Here is a 14660-nt window from a genome sequence, read left to right as displayed (position 1 = left end):
CTCAGTGGTCACTGATGGTCACTCAGTGGTCAGTGGTCACTGATGGTCACTGATGGTCACTCAGTGGTCACTCAGTGGTCAGTGGTCACTCAGTGGTCACTGATGGTCACTCAGTGGTCAGTGGTCACTGATGGTCACTGATGGTCACTCAGGGTCACTCAGTGGTCAGCGGTCACTGATGGTCACTCAGTGGTCAGCGGTCAGTGGTCAGTGGTCAGTGGTCACTCAGTGGTCAGCGGTCACTGATGGTCACTGATGGTCACTCAGTGGTCAGTGGTCACTCATGGTCAGTGGTCAGTGGTCATTCAGCGGTCAGCGGTCACTCAGTGGTCACTCAGTGGTCAGCGGTCACTCAGTGGTCACTGATGGTCACTGCTGGTCACTGATGGTCACTCAGTGGTCAGTGGTCAGTGGTCAGTGGTCACTGATGGTCACTGCTGGTCACTCACGGTGGCCGCGCGGGCGGTGAGCAGCGCCGTGTACGGGATCTGCTCCTCCTGCAGCACCTGCAGCACCTCCCCCAGCACGGCGTCTGCAGGGCCAAAATCACCCCAAATCAGCCCAAAATAGTGACCAAAATCACCCAAAATCACCCCAAAATCACCCCAAAATAGTGACCCAAAACTGACCCAAAACCCCCCAAAATCAGCCCAAAATAGTGACCCAAAACTGACCCAAAACAGCCCCAAATCACCCCAAAATAGTGACCAAAAACCCCCAAAATCACCCCAAAATAGTGACCAAAAACCCCCAAAATCACCCCAAAATAGTGACCCAAAACAGCCCAAAATCACCCCAAAATCACCCCAAAATAGTGACCAAAATCACCCCAAATCACCCCAAAATAGTGACCAAAACAGCCCAAAATCACCCCAAAATAGTGACCAAAACAGCCCAAAATCACCCCAAAATCACCCCAAAATAGTGACCCAAAACAGCCCAAAATCACCCCAAAATAGTGACCAAACAGCCCAAAATCACCCCAAAATAGTGACCAAAACAGCCCAAAATCACCCCAAAATAGTGACCAAAACAGCCCAAAATCACCCCAAAATAGTGACCAAAAACCCCAAAATCAGCCCAAAATAGTGACCAAAAACTGACCCAAAATCCCCCAAAATCACCCCAAAATAGTGACCAAAACAGCCCAAAATCACCCCAAAATAGTGACCAAAACAGCCCAAAATCACCCCAAAATCACCCCAAAATAGTGACCAAAACAGCCCAAAATCACCCCAAAATAGTGACCAAAACAGCCCAAAATCACCCCAAAATAGTGACCAAAAACCCCAAAATCAGCCCAAAATAGTGACCAAAAACTGACCCAAAATCCCCCAAATTCACCCCAAAATAGTGACCAAAAATCCCCAAAATCACCCCAAAATAGTGACCAAAAACTGACCCAAAATCCCCCAAATTCACCCCAAAATAGTGACCAAAATCACCCAAATTCACCCCAAAATAGTGACCCAAAAAACTCCAAAATCACCCCAAAATAGTGACCCAAATACCCCAAAATCACCCCAAAAACTGACCCAAAATAGCCCAAATTCACCCCAAAAAATGACCCCAAAAACTGACCCAAAAATCCCCAAATTCACCCCAAAATAGTGACCCAAAAAACCCAAAATCACCCCAAAATAGTGACCCAAAACCCCCCAAATTCATCCCAAAATAGTGACCAAAAATCAGCCAAAATCACCCCAAAATAGTGACCAAAATCACCCAAAATTCACCCCAAAATAGTGACCAAAAATCCCCAAATTCACCCCAAAATAGTGACCAAAAATCCCCAAATTCATCCCAAATAGTGACCCAAAACAGCCCAAATTCACCCCAAAATAGTGACCCAAAAAACATCAAAATCACCCCAAAATAGTGACCAAAAATCCCCGAATTCACCCCAAAATAGTGACCCAAAATAGCCCAAATTCACCCCAAATTCACCCCAAAAACGGCCCAAATCGCACCCCAGTCCCTCCCAGTGCTCCCAGTTTGGGGTCAGGCCGTTCCCAGTTTGGGGTCAGGCTGCTCCCAGTCCCTCCCAGTGCTCCCAGTGCTCCCAGTGCTCCCAGTTTGGGGTCAGGCCGTTCCCAGTCTCTCCCAGTGCTCCCAGTCTCTCCCAGTCTCTCCCAGTCTCTCCCAGTCTCTCCCAGTCCCTCCCAGTGCTCCCAGTCTCTCCCAGTGCTCCCAGTCCCTCCCAGTGCTCCCAGTGCTCCCAGTCCCTCCCAGTGCTCCCAGTCTCTCCCAGTCTCTCCCAGTGCTCCCAGTCTCTCCCAGTGCTCCCAGTCTCTCCCAGTCTCTCCCAGTCTCTCCCAGTCTCTCCCAGTGCTCCCAGTCTCTCCCAGTGCTCCCAGTGCTCCCAGTGCTCCAGTCTCTCCAGTCTCTCCCAGTGCTCCCAGTCTCTCCCAGTGCTCCCAGTCTCTCCAGTGCTCCCAGTGCTCCCAGTGCTCCCAGTCCCTCCCAGTGCTCCCAGTCTCTCCCAGTCTCTCCCAGTGCTCCCAGTGCTCCCAGTCTCTCCCAGTGCTCCCAGTGCTCCCAGTCTCTCCCAGTGCTCCCAGTGCTCCCAGTCTCTCCCAGTCTCTCCCAGTGCTCCCAGTCTCTCCCAGTGCTCCCAGTCTCTCCCAGTCTCTCCCAGTCTCTCCCAGTGCTCCCAGTGCTCCCAGTGCTCCCAGTCTCTCCCAGTCTCTCCCAGTGCTCCCAGTCTCTGCCAGTGCTCCCAGTCTCTCCCAGTCCCTCCCAGTCTCTCCCAGTGCTCCCAGTCTCTCCCAATCTCTCCAGTCTCTCCCAGTCCCTCCCAGTGCTCCCAGTGCTCCCAGTCTCTCCCAGTCTCTCCCAGTGCTCCCAGTCCCTCCCAGTGCTCCAGTCTCTCACCGTTACTGGTCAGGGCCTCTCTGGGTCCCATCAGGCCGGAGCTGGGGGGAGGGGACAGTCAGGGGTGGGGGAGGGGAGCCCCGGGGGGCAAAGGGGCCCTGGGGGTCACTGGGGGTCACTGTGGGGTCACTGTGGGGTCACTGGGGTCACTGTGGGGTCACTGGGGGTCACTGTGGGGTCACTGTGGGGTCACTGGGGGTCACTGGGGTCACTGGGGGGTCACTGTGGGGTCACTGGGGGTCACTGGGGGGTCACTGTGAGGTCACTGTGGGGTCACTGGGGTCACTGTGGGGTCACTGGGGGTCACTGTGGGGTCACTGTGGGGTCACTGTGGGTCACTGTGGGGTCACTATGGGGTCACTGTGGGGTCACTGTGGGGTCACTGGGGGGTCACTATGGGGTCACTGTGGGGTCACTGGGGGTCACTGGGTCACTGGGGGTCACTGGGGGGTCACTATGGGGTCACTGGGGGTCACTGGGGGTCACTGTGGGGTCACTGGGGGGTCACTGGGGGTCACTGGGGGTCACTATGGGGTCACTGGGGGTCACTGTGGGGTCACTGGGGGTCACTGTGGGGTCACTGTGGGGTCACTGGGGGGTCACTGGGGGGTCACTGGGGGGCACTGTGGGGTCACTGGGGGTCACTGTGGGTCACTGTGGGGTCTCTATGGGGTCTCTATGGGGTCTCTATGGGGTGTCTATGGGGTCTCTATGGGGTGTCTATGGGGTCGCTATGGGGTCTCTATGGGGTCGCTATGGGGTGTCTCACCGGCTGTGGGGCAGCCCCACGAGCAGCACCGCGGGCTCCCCGGGGTCTCTATGGGATCACTATGGGGTGTCTATGGGGTCGCTATGGGGTCTCTATGGGGTCGCTATGGGGTCTCTATGGGGTCTCTATGGGGTCTCTATGGGGTCTCTATGGGGTTTCTCTCTATGGGGTCGCTATGGGGTCTCTATGGGGTCGCTATGGGGTCTCTATGGGGTCTCTCTATGGGGTCTCTCACCGGCTGTGGGGCAGCCCCACGAGCAGCACCGCGGGCTCCCCGGGGTCTCTATGGGGTCTCTATGGGGTGTCTATGGGGTTTCTCTCTATGGGATCACTATGGGGTCTCTATGGGGTCTCTATGGGATCACTATGGGGTCTCTATGGGGTCTCTCTATGGGGTGTCTCACCGGCTGTGGGGCAGCCCCACGAGCAGCACCGCGGGCTCCCCGGGGTCTCTATGGGGTCTCTATGGGGTCTCTATGGATCACTATGGGTTTCTCTCTATGGGATCTCTATGGGGTCGCTATGGGATCTCTATGGGGTGTCTATGGGGTCTCTATGGGGTCGCTATGGGGTCTCTCACCGGCTGTGGGGCAGCCCCACGAGCAGCACCGCGGGCTCCCCGGGGTCTCTCTCGGGCTCCGTCCGGTTCAGCCTCAGCCCCCCCAGGGCCCCCCCGGGCAGCTGCAGGGGGGGAGGGGCGCCCAGGGCCCGCTGCAGGGTCAGCGGCAGCGCGGCCGCGGCGGCGGCGGCCACCCGGGGCAGGGTCAGCGCTGACCCTGCTGACCCCAGGGCATCCTGGGACATAAAAATCATCAAAAACCCCAAATCCACCCCAAATCCCACCCGGGGCAGGGTCAGCGCTGACCCCGCCGACCCCAAAGCATCCTGGGACACAAAAATCATCAAAAACCCCAAATCCACCCCAAATCCCACCCGGGGCAGGGTCAGCGCCGACCCCGCTGACCCCAGGGCATGCTGGGACACAAAAATCATCAAAAACCCCAAATCCACCCCAAATCCCACCCGGGGCAGGGTCAGCGCTGACCCCGCTGACCCCAGGGCATGCTGGAACACAAAAATCATCAAAAACCCCAAATCCACCCCAAATCCCACCCGGGGCAGGGTCAGCGCTGACCCCGCTGACCCCAAAGCATCCTGGGACACAAAAATCATCAAAAACCCCAATCCACCCCAAATCCCACCCGGGGCAGGGTCAGCGCTGACCCCCGCCGACCCCAGGGCATCCTGAATGGGGAAAATCATCAAAAACCCCAAATCCACCCCAAATCCCACCCGGGGCAGGGTCAGCGCTGACCCCGCCGACCCCAGGGCATGCTGGGACACAAAAATCATCAAAAACCCCAAATTCACCCCAAAAATCCCAATTTTCAACCAATCCAGGGCACCTGGAACATAAAATCATCAAAAACCCCAAATTCACCCCAAAAAAATCCCAAAATGAGCCCAGAAAATCCCAGAATGACCCAGAAATCTCAAAATTACCCAAAAAATCCCAAAACGCCAAAAAATCCCAAAATGATCCCAAAAATCCCAAAACAACCCCAAAAATCCAAAATGAGCCCAAAAATCCCAAAATCACCCCAAAAATCCCAAAATCACCCCAAAAATCCCAAAATGAGCCCAAAAATCCCAAAATCAACCCAAAAATCCCAAAATCACCCCAAAAACCCCAAAATCACCCCAAAAATCCCAAAATGAGCCCAAAAATCCCAAACCCCTCCCAGGGCAGGATCAGCGCTGTCCCCATTGGCCCCTCCCCCACTGACCCCTCCCCATTGACTCCTCCCCTCCCCATTGGCCCCTCCCACTCCTCCATTTACCCCTCCCCCTCTGCCCCTCCCCATTGGCCCCGCCCCAATTGTCCCCTCCCCTATTTGCTGACCTCCACTGGCTCCTCCCCCTGAGCTGTGCCCCTCCCCCTGACCCCACAGGCTCCTCCCCCTGACCCCAATGGTTTCCTCCCCTGACCCCATTAGCTCCTCCTTGTGACCCCACTGGCTCCTCCCCCTGACCAACAGGCTCCTCCCCCTGAGCTGTGCCCCTGCCCCCGATGTCATTGGCTCCTCCCCCTGACCAACAGGCTCCTCCCCCTGAGCTGTGCCCCTGCCCCGATGTCATTGGCTCCTCCCCCTGACCAACAGGCTCCTCCCCTGAGCTGTGCCCCTGCCCCGATGTCATTGGCTCCTCCCCCTGACCCAATGGTTCCTCCCCCTGACTCTGTTAGCTCCTCCTCCTGACCCCACAGGAGCTCCCCTGACCCTGTTAGCTCCTCCTTCTGACCCCACTGGCTCCTCCCTCTGACCCCCGCAGGCTCCTCCCTCTGACCCCGCAGGCTCCTCCCTCTGACCCCGCAGGCTTCCTCCTCCTGACCCCACAGGAGCTCCCCTGACCCTGTTAGCTCCTCCTTCTGACCCCACTGGCTCCTCCCTCTGACCCCGCAGGCTCCTCCCTCTGACCCCGCAGGCTCCTCCCTCTGACCCCGCAGGCTCCTCCCCTGACCAACTGGCTCCTCCCCTGAGCTGTGCCCCTCCCCTGACCCCACAGGCTCCTCCCCCTGACACCACTGTCTCCCCCCATTAATCCCTCCCCCATTGACTCCTCCCCTCCGCTATTGCCCCGCCCACTCCTCCATTTACCCCTCCCCTTTGCCCCTCCCCCCATTGGCCCCACGCCCCTTCCCTTTGCCCCTCCCCTCTCCCTTGGCCCCTCCCCCTCCCCCTTTACCCCTCTCCCTTTGCCCCGCCCCCTCTCCCTTGGCCCCTCCCCCTCTACCCCTCTCCCTTTGCCCCTCCCCCTCTCCCTTTGCCCCACCCCCTTTGGCCCCTCCCCCCTCTGGCCCCGCCCCAGGCCCCGCCCACCTGCAGCCGCGGGAAGGCTCCGTTGGGCTCGTTCCCGAACACGGCCCCGAACGCCGTGAAATCCTCCAGGGACAGCTGGGGGCGGGGCCACGCCTCAGGGGGCGGGGCCTCGCTCCGGGGGGCGGGGCACAGCTCAGGGGAGGGGCCTCACACCGGGGGAGGGGCACAGCTCAGGGGGAGGGGCCTCACACCGGGGGAGGGGCAGAGCTCAGGGGGAGGGGCACAAGGGTCAGGGGGAGGGGCACAGCTCAGGGGGAGGAGCCTGATGGGGATGGGGAGGAGCACAGGGGAGGGGCCAAGAAGGGAGGGGGAGGGGCAAGGAGGTGAGGGGGAGGGGCACAGCTCAGGGGGAGGGGCCAGTGCGGTCAGGGGAGGAGCCTGCGGGGTCAGGGGAGGGGCACAGCTCAGAGGGAGGGGCCTGTGGGTCAGGGGGAGGAGCCAGTGGGGTCAGTGAGAGGGGCCAGGAGGGGTTTTGGGGTTTTTTGGGATTTTCTGGGGGATTATTTGCTTTTTAGGGTTTTGTTTTTGTGTTTTGGGTTATTTTTAGGATATTTTTGGTGTAATTTTAGGGTTATTTTAGGATACTTTTAAAATATTTTTGGGGTTACTTCAGGATATTTTTAGAATACTTTTGGGTTATTTTGGAACATTTTTGGAGTAATTTTAGGATATTTTTGGGTCATTTTGGGGGTTTTTGGCTGACCTGGTCCTGCAGGAAGAGCAGCACCGTGCGGGGCAGGGTTGGGTTATTTGGGGATATTTTTGGGATATTTTTGGGATATTTTTGGGATATTTTTGGGATATTTTTGGGATTATTTCAGGATATTTTTCAGATATTTTTAGGATATTTTTGGGATATTTTTGGGATATTTTGGGATATTTTGGCTGACCTGGTCCTGCAGGAAGAGCAGCACCGTGTGGGGCAGGTTGGGTTATTTGGGGATATTTTTGGGATATTTTTGGGATATTTTTGGGATATTTTTGGGATATTTTTGGGGCTCTTTTGGGACATTTTTGGGGGTTTTTGGCTGACCTGGTCCTGCAGGAAGAGCAGCACCGTGCGGGGCAGGGGTTGGGTTATTTTGGGATATTTTTAGGATATTTTTGGGATATTTTTGGGGGTTTTTGGCTGACCTGGTCCTGCAGGAAGAGCAGCACCGTGCGGGGCAGGGTTGGGTTATTTTGGGATATTTTTGGGATATTTTTGGGATATTTTTGGGATTATTTCAGGATATTTTTAGGATGTTTTTAGGATATTTTTGGGATATTTTTGGGACATTTTTGGGGGTTTTTGGCTGACCTGGTCCTGCAGGAAGAGCAGCACCGTGCGGGGTCCCCGGCGCAGCCCCGGCTCCAGCAGCTGCTGCAGCTCCGGCTCCGACAGCGCCCGGCCCCCGGGCACGGCCTGGGGGGCCACAGCGACCTGGGGGAGCCCAAAGTCAGAGAGAGACCCCAAAATTATCCACAGGGACCCCAAAATCACCCCCGGGGGGCCACAGCGACCTGGGGGAGCCCAAAGTCAGAGAGAGACCCCAAAATCACACAGGGACCCCAAAAATATCCACAGGACCCCAAAATCAGCCTGGGGGGCCACAGCGACCTGGGGGAGCCCAAAGTCACACGGGGACCCCAAAAATATTCACAGGGACCCCAAAGTTATCCACAGGGACCCCAAAATCACCCCCGGGGGCCACAGCGACCTGGGGGAGCCCAAAGTCACACAGGGACCCCCAAAATCACCCCAGGGACCCCAAAAATATTCACAGGGACCCCAAAAATATTCACAGGGACCCCAAAGTTATCCACAGGGACCCCAAAAATCACCCCAGGGGGGCCACAGCGACCTGGGGAGCCCAAAATCAGAGAGAGACCCCAAAATCAGCCCAGGGACCCCAAAATTATCCACAGGGACCCCAAAATCAGCCCCGGGGACCCCAAAATTACCACAGGGACCCCAAAATCTCCCCCGGGGGGCCACAGCGACCTGGGGGAGCCCAAAGTCAGACAGGGACCCCAAAATCGGCCCAGGGACCCCAAAAATATTCACAGGATCCTGGGGGGACCCCAAAATCAGAGAGAGACCCCAAAATCAGCCCGGGGCCCCAAAATTATCCACAGGGACCCCAAAATCAGCCCAGGGACCCCAAAAATCACCCCCGGGGGGCCACAGCGACCTGGGGGAGCCCAAAATCACACAGGGACCCCAAAAATATTCACAGGATCCTGGGGGGACCCCAAAATCAGCCCGGGGACCCCCCAAAATTACACAGGGACCCCAAAATCAGCCCCGGGGACCCCAAAATCACCACAGGGACCCCAAAATCAGCCCAGGGACCCCAAAATTATCCACAGGGACCCCAAAGTCAGAGAGAGACCCCAAAATCACCCCAGGGACCCCAAAAATATTCACAGGGACCCCAAAATCAGCCCCGGGGACCCCAAAATTACCACAGGGACCCCAAAATCAGAGAGAAACCCAAAATCGGCCCCAGGGACCCCAAAATCACCCCGGGGGGGGCACAGCGACCTGGGGGGACCCCAAAATCACACAGGGACCCCAAAATCAGAGAGAGGCCCCAAAATCACCCCAGGGACCCCAAAATCACCCCGGGGACCCCAAAATCAGCCCGGGGACCCCAAAATCACCCCGGGACCCCAAAATTATCCACAGGGACCCAAAATCCACCAAGAGACTCCCAAAGCCCCTGGAAAGGGTCCTCAGTTCCCCCCAAGGAACCTGGAGAGCTCCTGAGGCCTCTCAGCCCTTCCCAAATCTCCCCAAAATGGCCCCAAATCCCCCCAAAAGACCCCTGAGATCCCCCCAAAACCTCCCCGACATCTCCCATCCCCCCCAAATCCTCTCAGCCCCTCCAAATCTCCCAAAAATGGCCCCAAAATTCCCCCCAAAAGACCCCGACCCTAAATCCCCTCAAAATCCCCTCAAACCTCCCCAAAAAAAGCCCCAAAATCCCCCCCAAAAATCCCACGAGACCTTTCAGAGCCCCCAAATCCCCTCAAAACTCCCCAAATCCCCCCCTAAAGACCCCTGAGCCCCCCAAATTCCCCTGAGGGATTTTTGAGGGCACTCACCGCCCCAAAATCCCCTCAAATCTCCCAAAAATGGCCCAAATCCCCCCCAAAAGACCCCTGAGCCCCCAAACTCCCCGAAGGCTTTTTTTTGAGGCCTCTCAGCGCCCCTAAAACCCCCTCAAAAAACCCCAAATACCCCCCAAAAGACCCCTGAGCCCCAAATTCCCCTCAGGATTTTTTGAGGCCTCTCAGCACCCCTAAATCCCCTCAAATCCCCCTCAAACCCCCAGAAAAGCCCCAAATTCCCCAAAAGACCCCTGAGCCCACCCAGGCTCCCCTGAGGGATTTTTGAGGCCTCTCAGTGCCCCTAAACCCCCTCAAAATCCCCTCAAATCTCCCAAAAATGGCCCAAATCCCCCCAAAGACCCCTAAGCCCACCCAGGCTCCCCTGAGAGATTTTTGAGGCCTCTCAGCGCCCCTAAACCCCTCAAATCTCCCAAAAACGACCCCAATCCCCCCTAAAGACCCCTGAGCCCCCCAAACTCCCCCGAGGGCTTTGTTTTGAGGCCTCTCAGCGCCCCTAAAGGCCCTGAACGCCCGGCCCGGAGCCCCCCGCTCGCACCGCTCCGTGCTCCAGACCAGCAGCGGGAGCTGCGCGGCCCCCGCGGGCCCCGGGCCCGGCCCGAGCGCGGCCACGGCCGCGAGCAGCGCCCACAGCGCCGCCGCCATCTTGGAGAGTCCCCTCAGCGCAGGCCACGCCCCTGCAGCGCGCGGGGCCACGCCCACTCCCCGCGCAGCGAGTGCCCGCCTCAGCGCAGGCCACGCCCCTGGAGCGCGCGGGGCCACGCCCACTCCCCCACAGCGAGCGCCCGCCTCAGCACAGGCCACGCCCCTGGAGCGCGCGGGGCCACGCCCACTCTCTCCCCACAGCGAGCGCCCGCCTCAGCGCAGGCCACGCCCCCTGCGGTGTGGCCACGCCCCCTCCCGGAAATCCCCTCAGGGATCCCGAAATTCCTTCAGGGAACCAAAATTCCTTCGGAAACCCCAAAATCCCTCAAGGATCCCCAAATTCCCTTCAGGGATCCCAAAATTCCTTCAGGGAACCCAAAATTCCCTCAGAGATCCCAAAATTCCTTCGGGAACCCCAAAATCTGCTCAAGGAGCCCCAAAATTCCCTCAGGGATCCCAAAATTCCTTCAGGAAACCCAAAATTCCTTCAGGAACCCCCAAAATCCCCTCAGGAACCCCCAAAATCCCTCAAGGATCCCCAAATTCCCTTCAGGGATCCCCAAAATTCCTTCAGGGAACCCAAAATTCCTTCGGAAACCCCAAAATTCCTTCAGGAAACCCAAAATTCCCTCAGAGATCCCAAAATTCCTTCGGGAACCCCAAAATCTGCTCAAGGAGCCCCAAAATTCCCTCAAGGATCCCAAAATCTCCTCAGGGACCCCCAAAATCCCCTCAGGGATCCCGAAATTCCTTCAGGGAACCCAAAATTCCTTCAGGGATCCCAAAATCCCTTCAGGAAACCCAAAATTCCCTCAGGGATCCCAAAAATTCCTTCAGGGATCCCAAAATCCCCTCAGAGACCTCAAAATCCCCTCAGGAAACCCAAAATTCCCTCAAGGAGCCCCAAAATTCCCTCAGGAAACCCAAAATTCCCTCCGGGATCCCAAAATCCCCTCAAGGATCCCAAAATTCCTTCAGGAACCCCAAAATCCCCTCAGGGATCCCAAAATCCCTCCAGGGACCCCCAAAATTCCCTCAGGGAGCCCCAAAATCCCCTCAGAGACCTCAAAATCCCCTCAGGGATCCAAAATCCCTTCAGAGAACCCCAAAATCCCTCCAGGGACCCCCAAAATCCCTTCAGGGATCCCAAAATTTTTTCAGAGACCCCAAAATTCCCTCAGAAATCCCCAAAATCCCCTCAGAAACCCCAAAATCCCTTCAGAGAACCCAAAATCCCTTCAGGGACCACCAAAATTCCCTCAGGAACCCCAAAATTCCCTCAAGCACCCCCAAAATTCTCTTCAGGGATCCCCAAAATCCACTCAGAAACCCCAAAATCCCCTGAAGGATCCCCAATATTCCCTCAAGCACCCCCCAAAATTCCCCTCAGGAACCCCAAAATCCCCAAAATCCCCTCAGGGACCCCAAAATCCCCTCACGAACCCCAAAATTCCCTCCCAAAATTCCCTCAGGGACCCCAAAAACTCTTCCCAGAACCCCCAAAATTCCCGATTTTCCAGGAATTCCCCTCCGTGGACAAGAACCTGCGACTTCCGGCTCCGTTTCCCCCAAAATTCCATTTTTGGGTTCTTTTATTGAGGATCTTTGGTGAAATCAAAGTGCAAAACCACCAGCAACGGGCTGGGAGCAAACTGGGAGCACTGGGAGCAAACTGGGACCAAACTGGGAGCACTGGGAGCAAACTGGGAGCAAACTGGGAGCAAACTGGGAGCAAACTGGGAGCACTGGGCCCATTCCCAGTTCCATACTGGGAGCACTGGGAGCAAACTGGTAGCAAACTGGGAGCACTGGGAGCACTGGGAGCAAACTGGGGCCAAACTGGGAGCACTGGGAGCAAACTGGGATCAAACTGGGAGCAAACTGGGAGCACTGGGAGCAAACTGGGAGCACTGGGAGCAAACTGGGAACAAACTGGGATCAAACTGGGAGCAAACTGGGGCCAAACTGGGAGCACTGGGACCAAACTGGGGCCAAACTGGGAGCACTGGGCCCATTCCCAGTTCCATACTGGGATCACTGGGCCCATTCCCAGTTCCATACTGGGATCACTGGTCTCTCAGGGCTCCCCAGTCTCCCCAGTTCCATTCCCAGTTCCGTTCCCAGTTCCATACTGGTCGCACTGGTCTCCATTCCCAGTTCCATACTGGTCTCTCAGGGCTCCCCAGTCTCCCCAGCGCCGTTCCCAGTCCCATTCCCAGTTCCATACTGGTCGCACTGGTCTCCATTCCCAGTCCCGTACTGGTCGCACTGGTCTCCATTCCCAGTTCCATACTGGTCGCACTGGTCTCCATTCCCAGTTCCGTACTGGTCTCTCAGGGCTCTCAGGGCTCCCCAGTCTCCCCAGTCTCCCCAGTCTCCCCAGCGCCGTTCCCAGTTCCGTTCCCAGTCCCATACTGGTCTCTCAGGGCTCCCCAGTCTCCCCAGTTCCGTTCCCAGTTCCATTCCCAGTTCCGTACTGGTCGCACTGGTCTCTCAGGGCTCCCCAGTCTCCCGAGTTCCATTCCCAGTCCCGTACTGGTCGCACTGGTCTCTCAGGGCTCCCCAGTCTCCCCAGTTCCATTCCCAGTTCCATACTGGTCTCTCAGGTCTCTCAGGTCTCTCAGGGCTCCCCAGTCTCCCCAGTCTCCCCAGTCTCCCCAGCGCCGTTCCCAGTTCCATTCCCAGTTCCATACTGGTCTCTCAGGTCTCTCAGGTCTCTCAGGGCTCCCCAGTCTCCCCAGTTCCATTCCCAGTCCCGTACTGGTCGCACTGGTCTCCGTTCCCAGTCCCGTACTGGTCGCACTGGTCTCTCAGGGCTCCCCAGTCTCCCCAGTTCCATTCCCAGTCCCGTACTGGTCGCACTGGTCTCTCAGGGCTCCCCAGTCTCCCCAGTTCCATTCCCAGTCCCGTACTGGTCGCACTGGTCGCCGTTCCCAGTTCCATACTGGTCGCACTGGTCGCCATTCCAGTCCCGTACTGGTCGCACTGGTCTCTCAGGGCTCCCCAGTCTCCCAGTTCCGTTCCCAGTCCCGTACTGGTCGCACTGGTCTCTCAGGGCTCCCCAGTCTCCCCAGTTCCGTTCCCAGTCCCGTACTGGTCGCACTGGTCTCCGTTCCCAGTTCCATACTGGTCGCACTGGTCGCCATTCCCAGTCCCGTACTGGTCGCACTGGTCGCCGTCCCCGCCCCGCACCAGCAGCACGGGGCCCAGGCCCTCGGTGAGAACCTCCAGGAACTCCAGGTCTGCAACGTCAAGGGCCACCAGGGACACCAGGGACACCAGGGACACCAGGGACACCAGTAACACCAGTAACAACCAGTAACCACCAGTGACACCTCCCAGTAACCACCAGTGACACCTCCCAGTAACCACCAGGGACACCAGGGACACCAGTAACACCAGTAACACCTCCCAGTAACACCAGTGACACCTCCCAGTAACCACCAGTGACACCTCCCAGTAACCACCAGGGACACCAGGGACACCTCCCAGTAACACCTCCCAGTAACCACCAGGGACACCAGGGACACCAGGGACACCAGTAACACCCAGTGACAACCTGTGACCTCCCAGTAACCACCAGGGACACCAGTAACAACCAGTAACCACCAGTGACACCAGTGACACCAGTGACACCTCCCAGTAACACCAGTAACACCTCCCAGTAACCACCAGTAACACCTCCCAGTAACACCAATAACACCCAGTAACACCTCCCAGTAACACCCAGTGACCTCCCAGTAACCACCAGTGACACCTCCCAGTAACCACCAGGGACACCAGGGACACCCAGTAACACCAGTAACAACCAGTAACCACCAGTGACACCTCCCAGTAACAACCAGTAACCACCAGTGACCTCCCAGTGACCTCCCAGTAACACCAGTAACACCTCCCAGTAACACCCAGTGACCTCCCAGTAACCACCAGTGACACCTCCCAGTAACCACCAGGGACACCAGGGACACCAGGGACACCAGGGACACCAGTAACCACCAGTAACCACCAGGGACACCAGTAACACCAGTGACACCAGTGACCTCCCAGTAACACCCAGGGACCTCCCAGTGATTTCCCAGTGCCCCCCAGTGCCTCCCAGTGTCCTCCCAGTGTCCTCCCAGTGCCTCCCAGTTTCCCCAGTCCCCCCAGTTTCCTCCATTTCCCTTTCCCACCATTTTCCTTCTCCCTCATTCCCACTTTTCCAGTTTTCCCCATTTTTCCCCCCATTTTTTCCCGTTTTTTTCCCATTTTTCCCCCATTTTTCCCGTTTTCCCCCCATTTTTCCCCTTTTTTTCCCGTTTTTCCCGTTTTTTCCCGTTTTTCCCGTTTTTTGCCCCATTTTGGATACAGTTCTCCCCGGGCCGGGTTCCCCATTCCCG

General features: G+C 57.4%; 1 protein-coding gene and 1 long non-coding RNA gene across 2 annotated transcripts; one reads left to right on the top strand and one right to left on the bottom strand.

Moving 5' to 3' along the window:
• Window positions 1-431: 431 nt before the first annotated feature.
• LOC128820983 (V-type proton ATPase subunit S1-like) lies at window positions 432-12328 on the bottom strand. The gene is made up of 7 exons (XM_054001836.1): window positions 12279-12328; window positions 10175-10379; window positions 7823-7945; window positions 6523-6597; window positions 4224-4438; window positions 2875-2915; window positions 432-532 (listed from the first exon to the last, which is right to left on the bottom strand). Exons 1-7 carry the CDS (start codon window positions 12326-12328, stop codon window positions 432-434), a joined length of 810 nt encoding a protein of 269 aa, XP_053857811.1.
• Window position 12329: 1 nt separating this feature from the next.
• LOC128820987 (uncharacterized) lies at window positions 12330-12921 on the top strand. The gene is made up of 3 exons (XR_008441001.1): window positions 12330-12371; window positions 12458-12585; window positions 12888-12921. It is a non-coding gene; the product is annotated as an uncharacterized LOC128820987 (long non-coding RNA).
• The last annotated feature ends 1739 nt before the right edge of the window (window positions 12922-14660 follow it).

Source organism: Vidua macroura, chromosome 33 (genome assembly GCF_024509145.1).
Source record: "Vidua macroura isolate BioBank_ID:100142 chromosome 33, ASM2450914v1, whole genome shotgun sequence".
In the NCBI taxonomy this organism is placed as follows: Eukaryota; Metazoa; Chordata; class Aves; order Passeriformes; family Viduidae; genus Vidua; species Vidua macroura.
The sequence above is the reverse complement of the archived record's forward strand: the minus strand, read 5'-3'. Positions and strand labels throughout refer to the sequence as shown.